Raw genomic sequence first — 19,010 nt, 5'->3', positions numbered from 1 at the left:
ACCAGGCCCAGCCTCCTGAGTAGCTAGGACTTCAGGCCTATGCCACCACACCCAGCTAATTTGAATTTTTGTAGAGCTGGAGTCTTGCTATGTTGCCCAGGCTGGTTTCGAACTCCTGGACTGAAATGATCCTCCCACCTCAGCCTCCCGAAGTGCTGGAATTAGAGGCGTGAGCTACTATGCTCGGCCAGGGAATAAGTCTTTAAAGTTATTTCGGCTCCTTCTAAACATCAAACAGTGTGAGCAATATCAGTATAACTAGCAGGGTGCTATTTTTCTAACTTATTTTATGTATAGTTGGGGCTATTTTCCACAATCCTAAGGGAAACCCTATCCGAAAAATTATAGGAATAATTTTTAGCAGTGTGGCATAATAAATAACTGATTGTTTGCATGTCTGACCTACATAGCTTATAGGATAATAGAATGCTACTTTTTGGAAGTATGTCTTTTATAAAAGTTTAGATTATTCAAAATAAATATAAAGACCATTTGCATGGTGATTTAATAGTAACATTTTTATTGGGAGCTGATATATGCCAGGCCCTCTTGTAACTAGGCACTTCACAGGAAATTTTTTTTTTTTTTTTTTTTTTTGAGACGGAGTCTCACTGCCTCCCAGGCTGGAGTGCAGTGGTGTGGTCTTGGCTCACTGCAGCTCTGCCTCCTGGGTTCACGCCATTCTCCTGCCTCAGCCTCCTGAGTAGCTGGGACTACAGGCGCCCGCCACCATGCCCGGCTAATTTTTTGTATTTTTAATAGGGACAGGGTTTCACCGTGTTAGCCAGGATGGTCTTGATCTCCTGACCTTGTGATCCGCCTGCCTTGGCCTCCCAAAGTGCTGGGATTACAGGCGTGAGCCACCGCACCCGGCCTCACATGAGTTATTTTATGTAATTATTATAATAGCCTGTAAGATGGAGATATGGGAATAAGTTATTCCCATTTTATAGTTTGGAAAATGAAGTTCCTCAAAAAAAAAAAAAATAGAACTATCATGTGATCCAGCAATCCCAATCTTGGGTATGTATCCAAAAGAAAGGAAATAAGTATATCAAAGAGATACCTGCACTTTCATATTTATTTCAGCAGTAGTCACAATAGCCAAGATACGGAATCAACCTAAGTGTCTGTCAGAGGATGAATGGATAAAAAAAATGTGGTATATAAACACACACACACACACGCACACACACACACAATGGGATCTTACTCAGGCATAAAAAAGACTGAAATCCTGTAATTTGCAACAACTGGAGGTCATTATGTTAAGTGAAATTAGCCAAAGGCCAGGCATGGTCTCACGCCTGTAATCCCAGAACTTTGGGAGGCCAAGGTGGGCGAATCACTTGAACACAGGAGTTCAAGACCAGCTTGGGCAACATGATGAAACCTTGTCTCTTGAAACCTGGTCTCTACAAAAAATAAAAAAATTAGCCAGGTGTGGTAGCCTGCACCTGTAGTCCCAGCTACTTGGGAGTCTGAAACAGGATAAGCCCAGGAGGTGGAGGTTGCGCTGAGCCAAGGTCATGCCACTGCACTTCCAGCCTGGGCAACAAAGCCAGACTCTGTCTCAATCAGTATCAAAAAAAAAAAAAAAAAAAAAAAAAAGAAGCCAGATACCAAAAGACAAATATTGCATGTTCTTACTCATATGTGGAGCTAAAAAAGGAGATCTTATGGAAGTAAGAGAGTAGAATGGTGGTTACCAGAAGCTGGGAAGAAAAGGGGGTGGGAAATGAAGAGAGGTTGGTTAAAATGTAAAAAAAAAAAGAAAAAGGAATACAGTAGGGAAATTATAGTTAATAATTTATTGTATATTCAGAATAACTACAAGAGAAGAATTGTAATGTTCCCAACACAAAGAAAAGATCAGTGTTTGAAGTGATGAATGTCCCAGTTTCCCTGATTTGATTTGATCATTATACAATGTGTAAAGATACCAGGAGATCTCATGTACTCCTAAAGTATGTGTAACTATTACATACCAATAAAACAAATTAAATTTAAAGATTTTAAAAAGCACATGAGGTGTTCTGTCTTTCAGATACTTTTCTATCTCAGTCTCTTCTAAAACTGATGACAGTTCTGTGAGAGTTGTTATTGTCTTACTTTGATAGAATATATTTATATTTTGTATACATGTATGAAAGTAGGTACACATATAAAACCTGGTTCTTTTCATACTGTATTTTAAAGATTTTCAAAAAACTTGCACCTTAATATTATTACAATTCATTTTTATTTTTTATTACCTTTCAGAAAAGGATTTGATTTTCAGAGAAAACAGTATGGCAAACTAAAGAAGTTTACTACTGTAAATCCTGAGTTTTATAATGAACCAAAAACCAAACTTTATCTTAAGCTGAGTCGGAAGGAAAGTTCTTCAGCTTATAGCAAAAGTGAGTTGATCTGATCATACTGGTGATTCAATCTAGCCTTCTATCTCCATTACATACAACTGTATAAGTTGTTTATATTAAAGAATTTTATATTAAATTTTGAAAGTATAATATAATAGTACTATGTATTATATATAAACTAATTGTATAATAAATTAGACCATTTCTAAAAAACGTATTTTAAGATGTTAGGGCTTTTTAAAAACTTCATTAAAAGGGATACCAAAAACATTTAATTAGTTCTTGGAATCATATAAGTAAGTATATTGAGTCAACTGTGCCCTGATTTAATGTCAAAAATAAACCGAAAATACGTAATAATAAGTTTGTTGATGCTTCTTTTATTGTCTATGTAATTTGGCAACATTGAACCCCAAATTTTGTATATTTGGAAATAAAATCCTTTAAACATTTTTCCCCCCCGAGACAGAGTCTCACTCTGTTGCCAAGGCTGGAGTGCAGTAGCGTGATCTAGGCTCACTGCAACCTCTGCCTCCTGGGTTCAAGTGATTATTCTGCCTCAGCCTCCCGAGTAGCTGGGATTATTGGTGCACGCCACCAAGTTCAGCTAATTTTTGTATTTTTAGTAGAGATGGTTTCACCATGTTGGCCAACCTGGTCTTGAACTCCTGGCCTCAGGTGGTCCACCCACCTTGGCTACCATGGGATTATAGACATAAACCACCATGCCCGGCCAGCATTGAGTGTTTTTAAAGAACCTTAGGTGCACTAAGTTGGATTAATCATTATTTGTGATTTTGTGACCTACTCTTAGTCATTGGTCCTCACATAGCTCACTTTCATTTAGTTATTTACTTAGTTATTTAAAATAATATAATAAGCATTTGTGAGCCCACAAACCAAATCAAAATCTAGTACCTTTATACCAACCTACATTTAAGTTAACCCCACTACCTCATCTGGTCTCTCCAAACTCAAGGTAATTATCATTTTGATCCTTGCACACACCAACATTTTTCTTTCCTTTGTGTATAGATTTATGTAAATGAATTCCTAAAGAGCTAAATAAAATTTTTAGTTTTTTTAGACCTTACTAAAATGATGTCATTCTGTATATAATCTTTTGGAATTTATCTTTTTTTGGTTAGTATGTTGCTACAATTTATCCATGTTGTTGTTCTTAAATCTAGTCTAGATTATTTGTTTTGACTGTTGTATAATATTTTGTAAACATGCTATAGTTTATTGTTTTCATTGTTTGGGTTTCTAAGTTTTACCACTGTGAACAGGGTGTTGTGAATATTCTTGTACAGTCTTGTAGATATGTACAGGTTTCTTTTGAATATTACTCTAGGAATAAAAATGCTGCATTACAGCATATGAAGATACTTCACACATCTTTAGATTGTAGTGCCAAATTGATTTCCAAAGTGGCTCTATCATTTTGTATTCAACCTGAGTATAAGAGATCTTATAGAGCAACTCATTCAAATGAGTGTAAGATGATTGCATTGTGGTTTTAGCTTACATTTCTCTGCTCACCAGTGATGTTAAAATACTCTTCATGTGTTTATTAGTTACATGTGTTTCTTCTTAGCCATTTTACTATTGGGTTCTTTATAACCTTTTATTTATAGAAGTTCTTTATGTATTCTTCATATTAATTCTTTGTTGATTATGTATATTGTGAATATCTGCTCCTCAGATCATGTCTTTTCACTTACTTTAAGATATCTTTAGATAAATAAAAATCTTAATTTTAGAATAGTCATATTTATTGTAATCTTTTCTTTTTGACAGTGCTTTTTATATCTTATCTTAAAAATCTTTTCCTATGCTGAGTTCTAAAGTTTGGTTTTTGACATTTAAATCTTTATTATTAATTTCCATAATTTTTTGAGGGAAGAGGTGGTGTTTGGTTACATGAATAAGTTCTTTAGTAGTGATTTCTGAGATTTTGCTACACCTATCACCTGATCAGTATACACTGTACCAAATTTGTAGTCTTTTATCCTTCACCGCCCCGCTTACCGTTTCCCCTGAGTCCCCAAAGTCCATTGTATTATTCTTATGCCTTTTCACCCTCATAACTTAGCTCTCACTTACGATTAGAGCATACGATGTTTGATTTTCCATTCGTGAGTTACTTCACTTAGAATTATCTCCAGTTCCATCCAGGTTGTTGCAAATGCCATTATTTGTGCCGTTTTATGACTGAATAGTATTCCATGGTGTGTGTGTGTGTGTGTGTCGGGGGGGGTGTGTGTGTGTGTATCTATCTATATCACAATTTCTTTATCCACTCGTTGATCGATGGGCATTTGGGCTGGTTTCATATTTTCGTAATTGCGAATTGTGCTGCTATAAACGTGTAAGTATCTTTTTTGTGCAATGACTTCTTTTCCTCTGAATAGATACCCAGCAGTGGGATTGTTGGATCAAATGGTAGTTCTACTTTTAGTTCTTTAAGGAATCTCCACACTGTTTTCCACTGGTTGTACTCGATTACATTTCCACTAGCAGTGTAAAAGTGTTCCCTTTTCACCACATCCCTGCCAACAACTATTAATTTTGATTTTTTTGATTATGGCCATTCTTGCAGGAGTAAGGCAGTATTGCCTTGTGGTTTTGATTTGCATTTCCCTGATCATTAGTGATGTTGAGCATTTTTTCATGTTTGTTGGCCATTTGTATATCTTCTTTTGAGAATTGTCTATTCATATCCTTAGCCCACTTTTTGATGGCATCATTTGATTTTTTCTTGCTGCTTTGTTTGAGTTTCTTGTAGATTCTGAGTGTTACTCATTTGTCAGATGTATAGATTGTGAAGATTTTCTCCCACTCTGTGGGTTGTCTGTTTACCCTGATGATTGTTTCGTTTGCTGTGCAGAAGCTTTTTACTAATAGTTTAATTAAGTTCCATCTATCTTTTTTTTTTTTTTTTTTTTTTTTGAGATGGAGTCTCGCTTTGTCCCCAGCCTGGACTGCAGTGGCACGATCTCGGCTCACTGCAAGCTCCGCCTCCTGGATTCACACCATTTTCTAGCCTCAGCCTCCCGAGTAGCTGGAACTACAGGCGCCCGCCAACACGCCCGGCTAATTTTTTGTATTTTTAGTAGAGACGGGGTTTCACCGTGTTAGCCAGGATGGTCTCGATCTCCTGACCTCGTGATCCGCCCGCCTCGGCTTCCCAAAGTGCTGAGATTACAGGCGTGAGCTATCGCGCCCGACCTATCTTTGTTTTTATTGTATTTGCTTTTGGGTTCTTGGTCATGAAGTCTTAGCCTAAGCCAGTGTCAGAAGGATTTTTCTGATGTTCTAGATGTTGAGTTGATTTTTGTATAAGGCAAGAGGTGAGGATCCAGTTTCATTCCTCTACATGTGGCTTGCCAATTATCCCAGCACCATTTGTTGAATAGGGGTTTTTTCCCCCACTCTATGTTTTTGTTTGTTTTGTCAAAGATCAGTTGGCTCTAAGTATTTGGTTTTATTTCTGGGCTCTCTATTCTGTTCTGTTGATCTATGTGCCTATTTTTATACCAGTACCATGCTGTTTTGGTGGCTATGAGATTTAAATCTTCAGTCCACTTGAAGTTGACTCTTTTTTTCTTTCGTATATGGTGTGAAGTAGGGATCCGGTTTCATCTTTTCTTTTTAATTACCAATTTTGCTAGAATAGTAACCATTTTTTATTGATTAGTCTCTTTTCCTCACTGGTCTGAAATGCTACGTCTGTCATATAATCAGGTTTAAAGTAACTGTGTGTGTTCTGGAATCCCTATTTTATACTGTAGGTTAATTTGTATATTGTTGTGCCAGTTCCAGATTGCCTTAATTACCATAGCTTCATAAATCCGGATATCAAATTGTGCAAGTTCCCCTCTGTGTTCTTAGATGTGGCCTGGCTGTTCTTGGTCCTTTACTCTTTCATATATATTTTAGAATCATCTTATCAAGTTTCATGAAAAACTTGTTGGGATCTTGATTGGAATTGTACCTATAAAGTTGAGAAGGGATGCCATCTTTAAAATACCAAGATTTAGAGCTGAGTATGGTGGCTCACACCTGAAATCCCAACACTTTGGGAGGCCAAGACAGGAGGATAGCTTGAACTCAGGAGTTTGGAGACCAGCCTGGGCAACATAGTGAGACCTTGTCTCAAAAAAAAAAAAAAAAAAAATTAAGGTTTAATACCATGTACTTGCTATATCTCTCTGTTTATTTAAATTTTTTTGTGACATCTTATAATAAAGTTTTGCAAATTTCCCTGTGGAAGTTTTGAATATTTTTATCTTAAATTTATTCATATTCTCTGATACCACTGTATTATTTGTGTTTTTGTTCTTCTGACCAGTCTTGCCTGAGGTTTGTCTTATTTTGTTATTTTTTTCGAAGAACTGACTTGGTTTTATTGATCAGAAGATCAGCAATGTATTTTTGTTTTATTTTTATTGTTGTTGTTGGCTTCCTCTCTAATTTTTATGATTTCTTCTATTTTGTTTAGGATAGTATCCTCTTCTTTTTTACACATCTTAAGTTGATACTTAGCTAATTTTGAGGCTTTTCTCTTCTCTAATACACTTATTAGGGCTGTAAGTTTTCCTTAAAGTACCACTCTATTTTTTTTTTTTGAAATGTAGTCTGGCTCTGTTGCCCAGGCTGAGTGCAGTGGCACAATCGTGGCTCACTGCAACCTCCACCTCCTGGGTTCAAGCAAATCTTCTGCCTCAGCTTCCCATACTCCCGTACTGGGACTATAGGCACCCACCACCACACCCAGCTAACTTTTTGTATTTTTAGTAGAGATAGGGTTTCACCATGTTGGTCAGGCTGGTCTTGAACTCCTCACCTCAAGTGATCTGCCTGCCTAGGCTCCCAAAGTGTTGAGTTTACAGATGTGAGCCTCCGCGCCTGGCCTACCACTCTATTTTTGCTGAAGTATTTTTTTCATTATAATTCAGTTTGTTTTAAATTTCCCATTATGATTTCTTTTTTAACCTGTGAGTCATTTAGCATTTGTTTTAATATTCAAAAATGTAGGGAATTTCTAGTTTAACTTTTTATTAACTTCTGACTTAAATATGTAATAGGTAGACATTTTTATTTTTATATTATTCTTTAAAATTTATTAAATTTATATATGTATGTATGTATGTATGTATGTTTGAGACAAGTCTTGCTCTGTTGCCCAGGATGGAGTGCAGTGGCACGATCTCAGCTCACTGCAACCTCCGTCTCCCAGGTTCAAGCAATTCTCCTGTCTCAGCCTCCCGAGTAGCTGGGATTACAGGCACCCACCACAACACCCACTACATTTTTTTAGTTTTAGTAGAGACAGGTTTTCACCATGTTGGCCAGGCTAGTCTCAAACTCCTAGCCTCAAGTAATCTGCCCGCTTCAGCCTCCCAAAGTGTTGGGATTACAGGCGTGAACCACCGCAGCTGGCCTACTAAGGTTTTTGTACACTTGATCCTAGCCAAAAGACTGAGGAGCGATATTTTTAAGGCTGTTTTTAATGGCATAGTACAAGAGAAATGCATTTTCTCTAATTGTTGAATACAGAACTCTTTAATGGTCAGATCAAGCTTATTAATTGTCTTGTCCAGATCTTCTATATAGTCTTGCCAACTTTTTGTGGCAGTTATCTAAGTAATTAAGGGAGATGAGTTGAAAATTTGTGGTGCACTCTCTCCCTGCTATTTATTACATTTTGCATCTTATATGTTAGGGCTATTTTATTTGGTACATATATATTTTAAATTATTATTAACCTCGGGGTAAACATATTATGTAGAGATGATCCTCTCCTTCTCTAATAATTTTTTCTTAAAAGTCTGTTAATATAGGTATGCTAAGTTTATTTTGACTAGTATTAGTTTCATAAGTCTTTTTTCATTTTTTAATCTTTGTTTGTTCTTATATTACAGGTGTTCCTTATAAACAGCATATGTCTCAATTTTAAAGATGTGACTTGTAAATAGAATAAGACCAATAGTTGACTTTATTATAATAATTGATACCTGGATATGTTTCTTTAATCTTAAATTATTTTTGTTTATTCTAATTTTACTATGCTTTTTAAAATCATTTCTTCTTCTTCTTATTATTTTTTTGAGACAGAGTCTCGCTCTGTCGCCCAGGCTGGAGTACAGTGGCTGGATCTCAGCTCACTGCAAGCTCCGCCTCCCGGGTTCACGCGATTCTCCTGGCTCAGCCTCCCGAGTAGCTGGGACTACAAGCGCCCGCCACCTCGCCCGGTTAGTTTTTTGTATTTTTTAGTAGAGACAGGGTTTCACCGTATTAGCCAGGATGGTCTTGATCTACTAAGTGATCTACACTTGTGACCTCGTGATCCGCCCGTCTCGGCCTCCCAAAGTGCTGGGATTACAGGCTTGAGCCACCGCGCCTGGCCTCATTTCTTATTTTTAAAAAATAAATCGATATTTAAATCTTATCCCTGCTCCCAATAAAACAGATACTTAGAAAACACCACATCCCTTGGTTCTTCCCCTGATCCGTTTCCTTACTCTTCCCCCTCCTGCCCCCAGTTGACAAAATCTAGACTAGTGCTACTGAAGGTAGAGTCTGTAGGCTGATTCTGGTCCACAAACTTACTGGTTCCCAAAGAGAGCTGAGGAGCAGCTCCAGAATGTAGATCACCTATATCATTAGCATGCTGTTTAGTTTAGCTGTATTTTGTTTTATTTGTAGCAAGCTTTCTGAATGAAGGAAGCATTATGTTGATTTGTTGAATTATATTCTAGCACAAGCTTCTTGTTACAGACCAGTAACTGTTCAGGACAGCCTGCTTTGAGTAGTTCTAGTCTAAATCTTGAAACACTGGGTTAGCATACATCTATTTTCTATCTTTTTTGGATGATAATTTGGCTACATATAAAATTTTAGGTTCTAAGTTCTTTTCCTTTAATGCTTTCAACCTACAAAAACGGCACTTTCAAATATTTTAATCCAACATTTAATATACTTAGTTATCATCTTGTATTCGTTATTGTTGAAAAGTCTGATGGCACTGTGATTGCTTTTTTTTTTTTTTTGAGACGTAGTCTTGCTCTGTTGCCAGGCTAGAGTGCAGTGGTGTGATCTCGGCTCACTGCAACCTCCGCCTCCTGAATGATGAGGTGATTCTCTTGCCTCAGCCTCACGATTAACGGACTACAGGCACACGCCACCACATGCAGCTAACTTTTGTATTTTTAGTAGAGATGGGGTTTCACCATTTTGGCCAGGATGGTCTCCATCTCTTGATCTTGTAATCCGCCCGCCTTGGCCTCCCAAAGTGCTGGGATTATAGGCATGAGCCACTGTGCCTGGCTTTTTTTTTTTTTTAAGACAGAGTTTCACTCTCGTTACCCAGGCTGGAGTGCAGTGGTGCAATCTGGGCTCACTGCAACCTCCACCTCCTGGGTTCAAGTGGTTCTCCTGCCTCAGCCTCCCAAGTAGCTGGGATTACAGGTGTCTACCACTATACCTAGCTAATTTTTTTTTTATTTTTAGTAGAGACAGTGTTTCACCATGTTGGCCAGGCTGGTCTCAAACTCCTAACCTCAGGTGATCCACCCACGTCGGCCTCCCAAAGTGCTAAGATTACAAGTGTGAGCCACCACGCCTGGCTGGCACTCTGATTCTTATTTCTTTATGTGTTATGTGCTCTTTCTGGCTGGGAGTTTTAGAATTTTCTCGATTACTTTGATAGTCTTGTATTTCTCTACACAGTGTCTAACTGGGTTTTTCCTGATTTCTCCTTTTGGGCACATTATGGACCTTTTAAATCTAAAGTTCATTATCTTTTTTTATACTTCTGGGAAATGAATCTTAATTATTTCTTCAAATAATCTTTCTTTTTTATCTCTTTATTCTTTCCCTCTTTTCTAGATCTTTTATTATTTAAATGTTAGCACTTCTGAATCTGTCTTCCAAATCTCTTAGTTTTTCCTTTATATTTCCTGAATTTTTGTCCTTTCTTCCTTCTGGGAAATATCATCAATATGATTATCTGAATTGGCTATTGATTCCTCAAATGTATTCATCCTGCTATTTATCAATTATATTTTTCCAACCTAATATTTGTGTTTGTTTCTTTTTCCTGTTTTTTGTTTTTTTGTTTGTTTGTTTTGTTTAATTTTTGAGACAGGGTCTCATTCTGTCACCCAGGCTGGAGTAGAGCAATCATGGCTCACTGCAGCATTGACCTCTTAGGCTCTAGTGATCCTCCCACCTCAGCCATCTGAGTAGCTGGGACTATAGGTTCAAGCCACTATACCCAGCTAATGTTTTAATTTTTTTGTAGTGATGGGGTCTTGCTATGTTGTCCTGGCACATCTCGAACTCTTGGGCTTAAGTGATCCCCCTGACTCAGCCTCCTAAAGTGTTGGGATTGTAGGCGTGAGCCATTGTGCCTGGCCTGTTTTCCTGTATGTATGTACATATGTATTTATTTATTGAGATGAGTTCTCACTGTTTTGCCTAGGCTGGTCTCAAACTCTGGGGCTCAAGCAATTCTGTCATCTCAGCCTCCCAAGTAGCTAGGACTACAGTTGTGTGCCACTGCACTCAGCTGTTATTATTTTACATTGTTACTATCTTCCTTTACCCCTTTTTTTTTTTTTTTTTTTTAAGTCTTTGTGTTCCTTGAATGTCTTAATATTTTGGCCTGTGAACTCATTTTCCCCTGGCGGTATCAGCTTTTCTTTCTGGCAGTACATGTTGGGGAAGGCCCATTCCAGTCTGGTCAGCTCGAAGGAGCTCAGGGAGTTGAGGGTGTAACTGAGCTATGGGGTGGAGAGCCCCAGGCACTAGAAAACCAAGTTACCCACAGAATGATCCCTAAAGTGAAATCTAAAACCTCTGATTAAAAGGAAAATGCAACATTAAGATGTATCATTTCTTAGATTGTAAAATTCTTTAGCCCTAGGGGTTTGAAGGTGAAGTAGAGACTGCCTGTGATCAGTGAGTTACCATCTGTTTTTCTCCACACTTTATGGCATAGGGCTTGCATTGCCACCCTGATTTTTTTTTTTTTTTTCCTCCAGAGGATTTCTGGACCAGAAGTATAAATTGCCTTATGGATAGGTAGGCCCTATGTGTCCCAGTACAATTGGGGATGGGGAAGAAGATGGGATGGGAAGCAAGAACAGAACCCCAGGAGGTTCCTCACCCTCTTTGATCCCCTCCTCCTCTACAGGCCTTCTGCACTTGGCCAAAATCACTTCAGGTACACAAACCCCGGTTCAAAACAGGCCCTCCAACTCGAGATTTTCCGTGGTTTTCTCCACTTCTCTCTCTGTTCCCCACAGAAAGGAAGCCAACAATCATACTAATTCAGCATCTTAGATGACACCAGAATCAGGAATCTCCTATGTCTTTATTTTTAATTCAAAAGTTTTTTTGAGCATTGTTTTGCATGTTTTGAATTATGTTATTAATTTAGTAAGTAAAAAGAATTTATAATGTGACCTTTGAAGGAAACTTTTGTGCAGGAACATTATGTATGTTTTTATTTTTTAAATGTATATCACATAGAAGACATTCATGAAGTGGTTGGATTTTTAGAAATTAAACGTTTGAGATCATTTTTTAAAAATTAAAAATCTCCAAACCAGCATTTGAGGAAAAAAAGAAAAAAATTAACAAGTAATACATAAATAGATACAATGAAAAATCAAGGTATAAAGAAATATATACAGTTAAAAGTGAAAGTCTTACTTTAATACCTTTCATTTTCATTCCTTATAGGTTACCATTTTGAAATGCATATGATTAAATAATTACTAGATATATTCAGTCTTAAGGTTCTCTTTAGTTTATTTTCTTCACTGGAATCTCTCATTCCTATTTGCAGCAGGGAAAGTTTAATATGAATCCAATTTGATAGATTTTGTCCAATAAATTTCAGACTCATTTGGGTATTGAAATCTTAGTCGCTGCCCAGTTTAGTCTCTCTTTCAGGGCTTCCACACCTTTCTCATTTCTAAAAACCCTATTCCTCCCTGTGCCTACTTTTAATATCACAAGATACACATGCTAATTACTAAGTAGTTGCTAGAGAGGAGGAAGGTCCACTTTCCTGAAAGAGGCTTGTTAGTGAAAATGGGATAGTATATTGCTTTTTTGTGATTATTTCTCAGCTTGCTAGAACTGCTTATATCCTTATTGATCTGATCTTTGGCACTATTCCAATTGCTGATGCCCTGGCAGTTGGTTTTCTCAGCCTGAACTGAGTCCAATATTACTTTTTTTGTAGTGTGTTAAGTGGTTGCTGTGGTCTAAATGTGTCCCCCCGCCCTCCACTCCCCCCGCCAAATACATATTTTGAAATTTGATTGCCAGTGTATTAAGAGCTGGAACCTTTGGGAGATGATGGCATGTGGGCACTGCATAACTTAGTCCTGCATGGGATTAGTGACCTTATAAGAGAGGTTAAAGGGAGTACCTTGGCCCCTTTGCACCAGTGAGAGTGAGCCTTCACTGGTTATTCACTGGTGCTCTGCTGGCACCTTGATCTTGGACTTTTTAGCTTCCAGAACTGCTATGAGAAATAAATTTCTACTATTTGTGAATTACTAATTTAAGATATTTTGTTATAGCAGCCTGAACGGACTAATACAATAGTCTTATGGGCTAGCCCATGTCCTGCCTTCTTAGGAGTTCTGTGGGTTCATGCAAAACCTAGGGATTTCCATTGTAGCAAACTCATCTTCCCATGTGATGTCTCTGCCCTGCTTCTTCCTCACCCTGTAATTCTGCCATCTCTTTAGTCTTTTTCTGTGTGATTCAAGAGGTACTGTATTAATTGCAGAATCTGATGTTGGTTCTTTTGTTCAGGAGCACTCCCAACCTTTAGGTTGATAGTTGATGAATATCTTTCCAGAGCTTTACTTCTCATCATGTGTACGTATATGTGTACTATAGATGTATGTACACACATGTGCAAATATATATAATTTTTAAAAATATAGAACCATTCTGTATGTGTCTGTGTAGTGTTTAAAAATGTTTGTCTTCACACCAACATGGCTCATGTATACATATGTAACAAACATGCACGTTGTGCACATGTACCCTAGAACTTAAAGTATAATTAAAAAAAAAAAAGTTTGTCTTTTCAGATGATCTTTGGGTGGTTTCAAAAACCCTAGACTTTGAGCTGGATACTTTTATTGCATGTAGTGCTTTCTTTGGACCATCGTCTATCAATGAGATAGAAATACTGCCTTTGAAAGGCTATTTCCCTTCCAACTGGCCCACTAACAGTGAGTATTACTATGTTCATTTTAGTTTATATTTAAAAAGAATGATAGACAAGATGCACTGTTTGATTAAAGCCAATAAAAAGCACCCAACTCTAGTTTCTACTATTGTGTACAGTGTGTTCCTGAAAATGTGTATGAAAGTTGAATATATAGATATTTCTGTGAGGAAGAATGGTATGTGGGGGATTGTTTTGTTCTAATTTTCTAATTAGATTGTTCTGATTTTCTGTTTTCCGTACATTTCTATGAAGTAATTGAGGAAAAAAAGCAAGAAAGTGTTTAAAAATTATACAAATACTACTGTATGGCACAAATGATATGTTGATTAAAGGAAACTGCTGGCTGTGAAGTTGTGCTACAATGTACTAACTCAAAACAGGTGTTCTTGTTCATTTGTTGATATATGGAAGTCCAAATATGATTTAAATTATGCAATTTATGGGTACCCATTATAAAATGAATGAGCAGATAGCATAGTAATTTAATGAATATAAGTTTGGGATCTGTGTGTGTGTGTTTAAGGGTTTGTTTTATGTCATGTGCTTAATTCAGTAGCCAAACTCTGAGTTATGTGAACATTTAACACAGAGTTTTTATGGGCCATTTTATTTACGTCGAATGTTTTTTTTTTGTATCCTCTGTACAGTGATTGTCCATGCGTTATTAGTTTGTAATGCTAGCACAGAACTGACTACTTTGAAAAACATTCAGGACTACTTTAATCCAGCTACTCTACCTCTAACACAGTACCTGTTAACAATGTAAGTCAATTTTTACCTTTGAGTCATTGGTATTAAAAAATGGTAACCAGAAGTAAAGATGAAAATTCAATAAAAGTACATTATATAAATGTTGCCAATAAAATTGTAATTTTTTTCAGACTACAACATTACTCTCTGTCAGTAGTTAAAAAGAGAAAAGGGACGGGGCACAGTGGCTTATGCCTGTAATCCCAGCACTTTGGGAGGCCGAGGTGGGCAGATCACCTGAGGTCAGGAGTTTGAGACCAGCCTGACCAACATGGAGAAACCCTATCTCTACTAAAAATACAAAATTAGCTGGGCATACTGGCTCATGCCTGTAATCCCAGCTACTCAGGAGGCTGAGGCAGGAGAATTGCTTGAACCTGGGAGGTGGAGGTTGTGGTGAGCCAAGATCGCACCATTGCACCCCAGCCTGAGCAACAAGAGTGAAACTCTATCTCAAAAAAGAAAGAGAGAGAAAAGGAAATATGCAGTATTTTTCATCTATTTATTAAGGTTTGAGCTAATAAATGTTACTGTAAATTTTTTTCACTTTGTCAGGAGATAATTTAAGGATCATTTTGGTATTTATTTTATTTTTTATTATCTGTATTTTTATAGCACAAATTATTTAACATTTAAAGGAATCATTTTACAGCTTGAATCCAGTGTGTATATTACTACTGATTTTATTCTCGATATAGCCATATCTCATTTTCAATTTCTCAAGCACCATGTCCCTTTTTTAAAAAAATGGAAGTGATATTATATTAAATGCATTAAAAATGATAGGAAAAGTCCAGTTTTCAATTTGGAATATTATTATCTATCTGTGATGTTTTATTTTTCTCACTATAATGAAGTCCTAGGTAAAAAAATAAATATCCTTATGATTTAATTACGTTATTTATCCAATTTGAAATGAATTTTCATAGAAATAGAATTAAGACCAATTCATGTGATGTAGTTTTACCTGAAATGAGGGCTAGATTAATTATCTAAGTCAGGTTTGTATAATAGAGCATGGGTTTTAAAGTCAGTCCACCACTTATTTGTGGTGTGGTATTGGGGGGAAAAATTCAATATTCTCGTATCTGTATTTGGGATAATTAACTAATTAACTACTTCCTAGTGTTGTGAAGATTTCATCAAGTAATATGTAAAATGCTCAGCAAAGTGTCAGCACGTAGTAAGTATTCAACAAATGTTAGTTCTCTTCTACCCTCCTCAATATTGGAGTATGTATCCATTTACAGTATATATCCACTTACTGTTTGTTTCCATAAAAAACTGTTCTCTGTAATGCTTACAAAGTGATGGCTAAGTTATGAATTGTTCTACTCATCTTTTTCAAATGTCTCTATTTTTAAAAATTATTTATTTGCTTCATTTTTATTAGGTCTTCGCCAACTATAGTTAGTAACAAAAGAGTCAGTAATAGAAAATTTATCCCACCAGCCTTCACAAACGTCAACACAAAATTTGAACTACTCAGCCTAGGAGCAACATTGAAGTTAGCTAGTGAGTTGATTCAGGTATACAAGTTAAACAAAGATCAAGCTACAGCTCTAATTCAAATAGCTCAAATGATGGCATCACATGAAAGTATTGAAGAACTGAAGGAACTGCAAGCTCATACCCTCCCTATTACTATCATACATGGTAAGAAGCAAGAAATAAAATAATTGTAATTATTTTCTTTCTTTTTTTTTGAGATGGAGTCTCGCTCTGTCGCCCAGGCTGGAGTGCAGTGGCCGGATCTCAGCTCACCGCAAGCTCCACCTCCCGGGTTTACGCCATTCTCCTGCCTCAGCCTCCCGAGTAGCTGGGACTACAGGCGCCCGCCACCTCGCCCAGCTAGTTTTTTGTATTTTTTAGTAGGGACGGGGTTTCACCGTGTTAGCCAGGATGGTCTTGATCTCCTGACCTCGTGATCCACCCGTCTCGGCCTCCCAAAGTGCTGGGATTACAGGCTTGAGCCACCGCACCCAGCCTAATTGTTTTCTATCTGTAAGCTTTTGTGACTCAGTCTGCTCCTTTATAATTTTCTAGTCAAATGAGGTTCAAGAATAACTCTAAGCAGACTTTTTAACCTGTACCCACTTTGGTAAACTGTTAGATGAGAACAGAACTGACTACCCTAAAAAAGGAGACTTATTAGTGTATCTGATAAATGAGTAGCATTATTAGCTTATGGTCAAAATAACCAGATTTGATTTAGATGTTTACATGTTGCTGTCCTATAGTAAACTTAACTTGATTAGCAAAACCTTTTGTTTATTCCTAGTCAGCTCACTCTTCTATCCTTTATATCAGTGATTACAAACCTTAATTCTTCTCATAACCTCATTCTTGCCCTTTCTCTTGATCTTGCCTCTAAAAGAGGAAATGGAGGTCATAACAGAAACTGCTTTCAATGTCCTGCCTTCCTTCTCCAATTTACCTAATTTTGGAGCTGTTCTTACTGCTTGGTTCTGTCATAGCAAAGGCGATTTACTTCCTCCTACTTACAGTAAATAGTTCTATCTGGATTCTGTTGCCTCAGTAGCACATTTTCTCTCATAGACCTCTACACCAAAGCTAATCCTACTTTTTTTGTCCTATTTTGAGGAATTATATCATATCCACCCTGTTGACCAAATCAAACCTGAGAGTCATCCTAGATTATTCTCTCAAGATTAAGTGACTCTCTCTTAATCCTCCTCTTATTCTGTCACTATTCATCTCCTGCCATCAGCTTAGTCACTAAGATGTGTTCCATCTAGATTCTATCTGTCTTTCATATTGAGTATCTCTTCTCCAGTTTACTTGTATCCCCTCAATCAAAGCCTTCATCATACCTCCATATAGCCTAGTGGGTAAGAGTGTGGACTCTAGAGTTAGAATCCTGAATTTACATTCTGACTCTATCATTTGTTAGCTGTATGATTTTGGGCAGGTTATATATCTCTTAATCTTTAATTTCCTACTCTGCAAAATGGAGATCATAATAGCATTCACCTCATAGGGTTGGAGGATTAAATGAGTTAACATATGTAAAGGGCTTAGAACAGTGCTTGGCACGTGGGAGGCGCTCAGTAAAGTTAACATTTATTATTGTTGTAATTATCTCACAAACTTTCTAATTGATCTACCATTAGTTGTGCCTTACTTCATATTTTCATTCAAGTTGTTTTTTTAAAACACAATCTGATTAAGTCAAACTCATTGCTTGGCCTCACACCTGTAATCCCAGCACTTTGGGAGGTCAAGGAGGGTAGCTCGCTTAAGCTCAGGAGTTCAAGATCAGCCTGGGCAACATGGCAAAACCCTGTTTCTACAAAAACATTTAAAAATTAGCTGGACATGGAGGCATGAACGTGTAGTCCCAGCTACTTGGGAGGTTGTGGTGGGAGGATGGCTTGAACCTGGAAGGCAGAGGTCGCAGTGAGTCAAGATTGCACCACTGCACTCCAGCCTGGGCAACGGAGCCAGACCCTGTCTCAAAAAAAACAAAACAAAACAAAACAAAAAAAACAACCATTGCTGAAAATCTTTAGATGACATCTGCTGGACTCTGAGGTAAGATTCAAACTTTGTTTAGCTATAGCAAACAGAGCTTTTGTGATTTACCTTACTAGCTCCCGTGCCTACCTTATCAGCCTCATCTCTTACCTATTTGGTAGAGATTATATAGAAAAGTTACTTTAACAGCTGCATGCTTTGTCATGGCTCTGCCTGGAATGGCCCTTTCTCTAAGCAGTCTGGATATCTTATTCTGGAAGTCTTAGTTCTACTTCTTAATTTTAGGAAGTACTCACATCTCCATCAAAGCAGGGATAGATTTTCTTCCTTCTGTGATCCAAAATAATATTACTTACCATATTATTTCTAATTATTACTTTACTTGTTTATAATTTTAAGTAGGCGATGGTCTCATTAAAAGTGGAAGTATTTTGGTTATCTATTTATCCCCTGTGCTTTGCACATAGTGAGCACTCAGTGTTTTTCGAGCACATTAATTAATTAAATGGAGGAGGGAGAGATGGATGAAATATTTGTTGTGCCTATAGAAATTTGTTTGACCAGGCACAGAGGCTCACGCCTGTAATTCCAGCACTTTGGGAGGCCAAGGCAGGTGGATCACTTGAGTTCAAGAGTTTGAGACCAGCCTGCCAATACGGTGAAACCGTGGCTCTACTAAAAATACAAAAATTAGCCAGGTGTGGTGATGCATGCCGGTAATCCCAGCTGCTTGGGAGGATGAGACAGGAGAATCACTTGAATCTGGGAGGCGGAGGTTACAGTGAGCTGAGATTGTGCCATTGCACTCCAGCCTGGGTGACAGAGTGAGACTCTGTCTCAAAAAAGAAAAGAAAAAAGAAATTTATTTATTTTATGCTTTTTATTTTTTCTTCTTCTTTTAAAATAATTAGGTGTGTTTGGAGCAGGAAAGAGTTATTTGCTGGCAGTGGTGATTTTGTTCTTTGTACAGCTGTTTGAAAAGAGTGAAGCTCCCACCGTTGGAAATGCAAGGCCATGGAAACTTCTAATTTCTTCTTCTACTAATGTGGCTGTTGACAGAGTACTTCTTGGGTAGGCATGACAAGTGCATTTAAGTAGCTATTGTTTTGGGATATTGTTGAGAGAGGCAA

General features: G+C 37.4%; 1 protein-coding gene across 13 annotated transcripts in view; it reads left to right on the top strand.

Moving 5' to 3' along the window:
• Positions 1-19,010, top strand: part of ZGRF1 (zinc finger GRF-type containing 1) — a 99,770-nt gene that overhangs the window by 62,627 nt on the left and 18,133 nt on the right. For 11 of the 13 annotated variants that reach the window (XM_065545341.1, XM_005555715.4, XM_045392782.2 and 8 more), the window contains 5 exons: positions 2,263-2,402; positions 13,490-13,633; positions 14,280-14,394; positions 15,776-16,038; positions 18,792-18,951. In XM_065545341.1, coding sequence (XP_065401413.1) covers positions 2,263-2,402; positions 13,490-13,633; positions 14,280-14,394; positions 15,776-16,038; positions 18,792-18,951 — 822 coding nt within the window. Of the gene's footprint in view, positions 1-2,262; positions 2,403-11,413; positions 13,342-13,476; positions 13,634-14,279; positions 14,395-15,775; positions 16,039-18,791; positions 18,952-19,010 lie in introns of those variants that run through there. The other 2 variants (XM_074040329.1, XM_074040328.1) reach the window with 2 other exon arrangements.

This window comes from Macaca fascicularis, chromosome 5 (genome assembly GCF_037993035.2).
Source record: "Macaca fascicularis isolate 582-1 chromosome 5, T2T-MFA8v1.1".
NCBI lineage: Eukaryota > Metazoa > Chordata > Mammalia > Primates > Cercopithecidae > Macaca > Macaca fascicularis.
The sequence above is the reverse complement of the archived record's forward strand: the minus strand, read 5'-3'. Positions and strand labels throughout refer to the sequence as shown.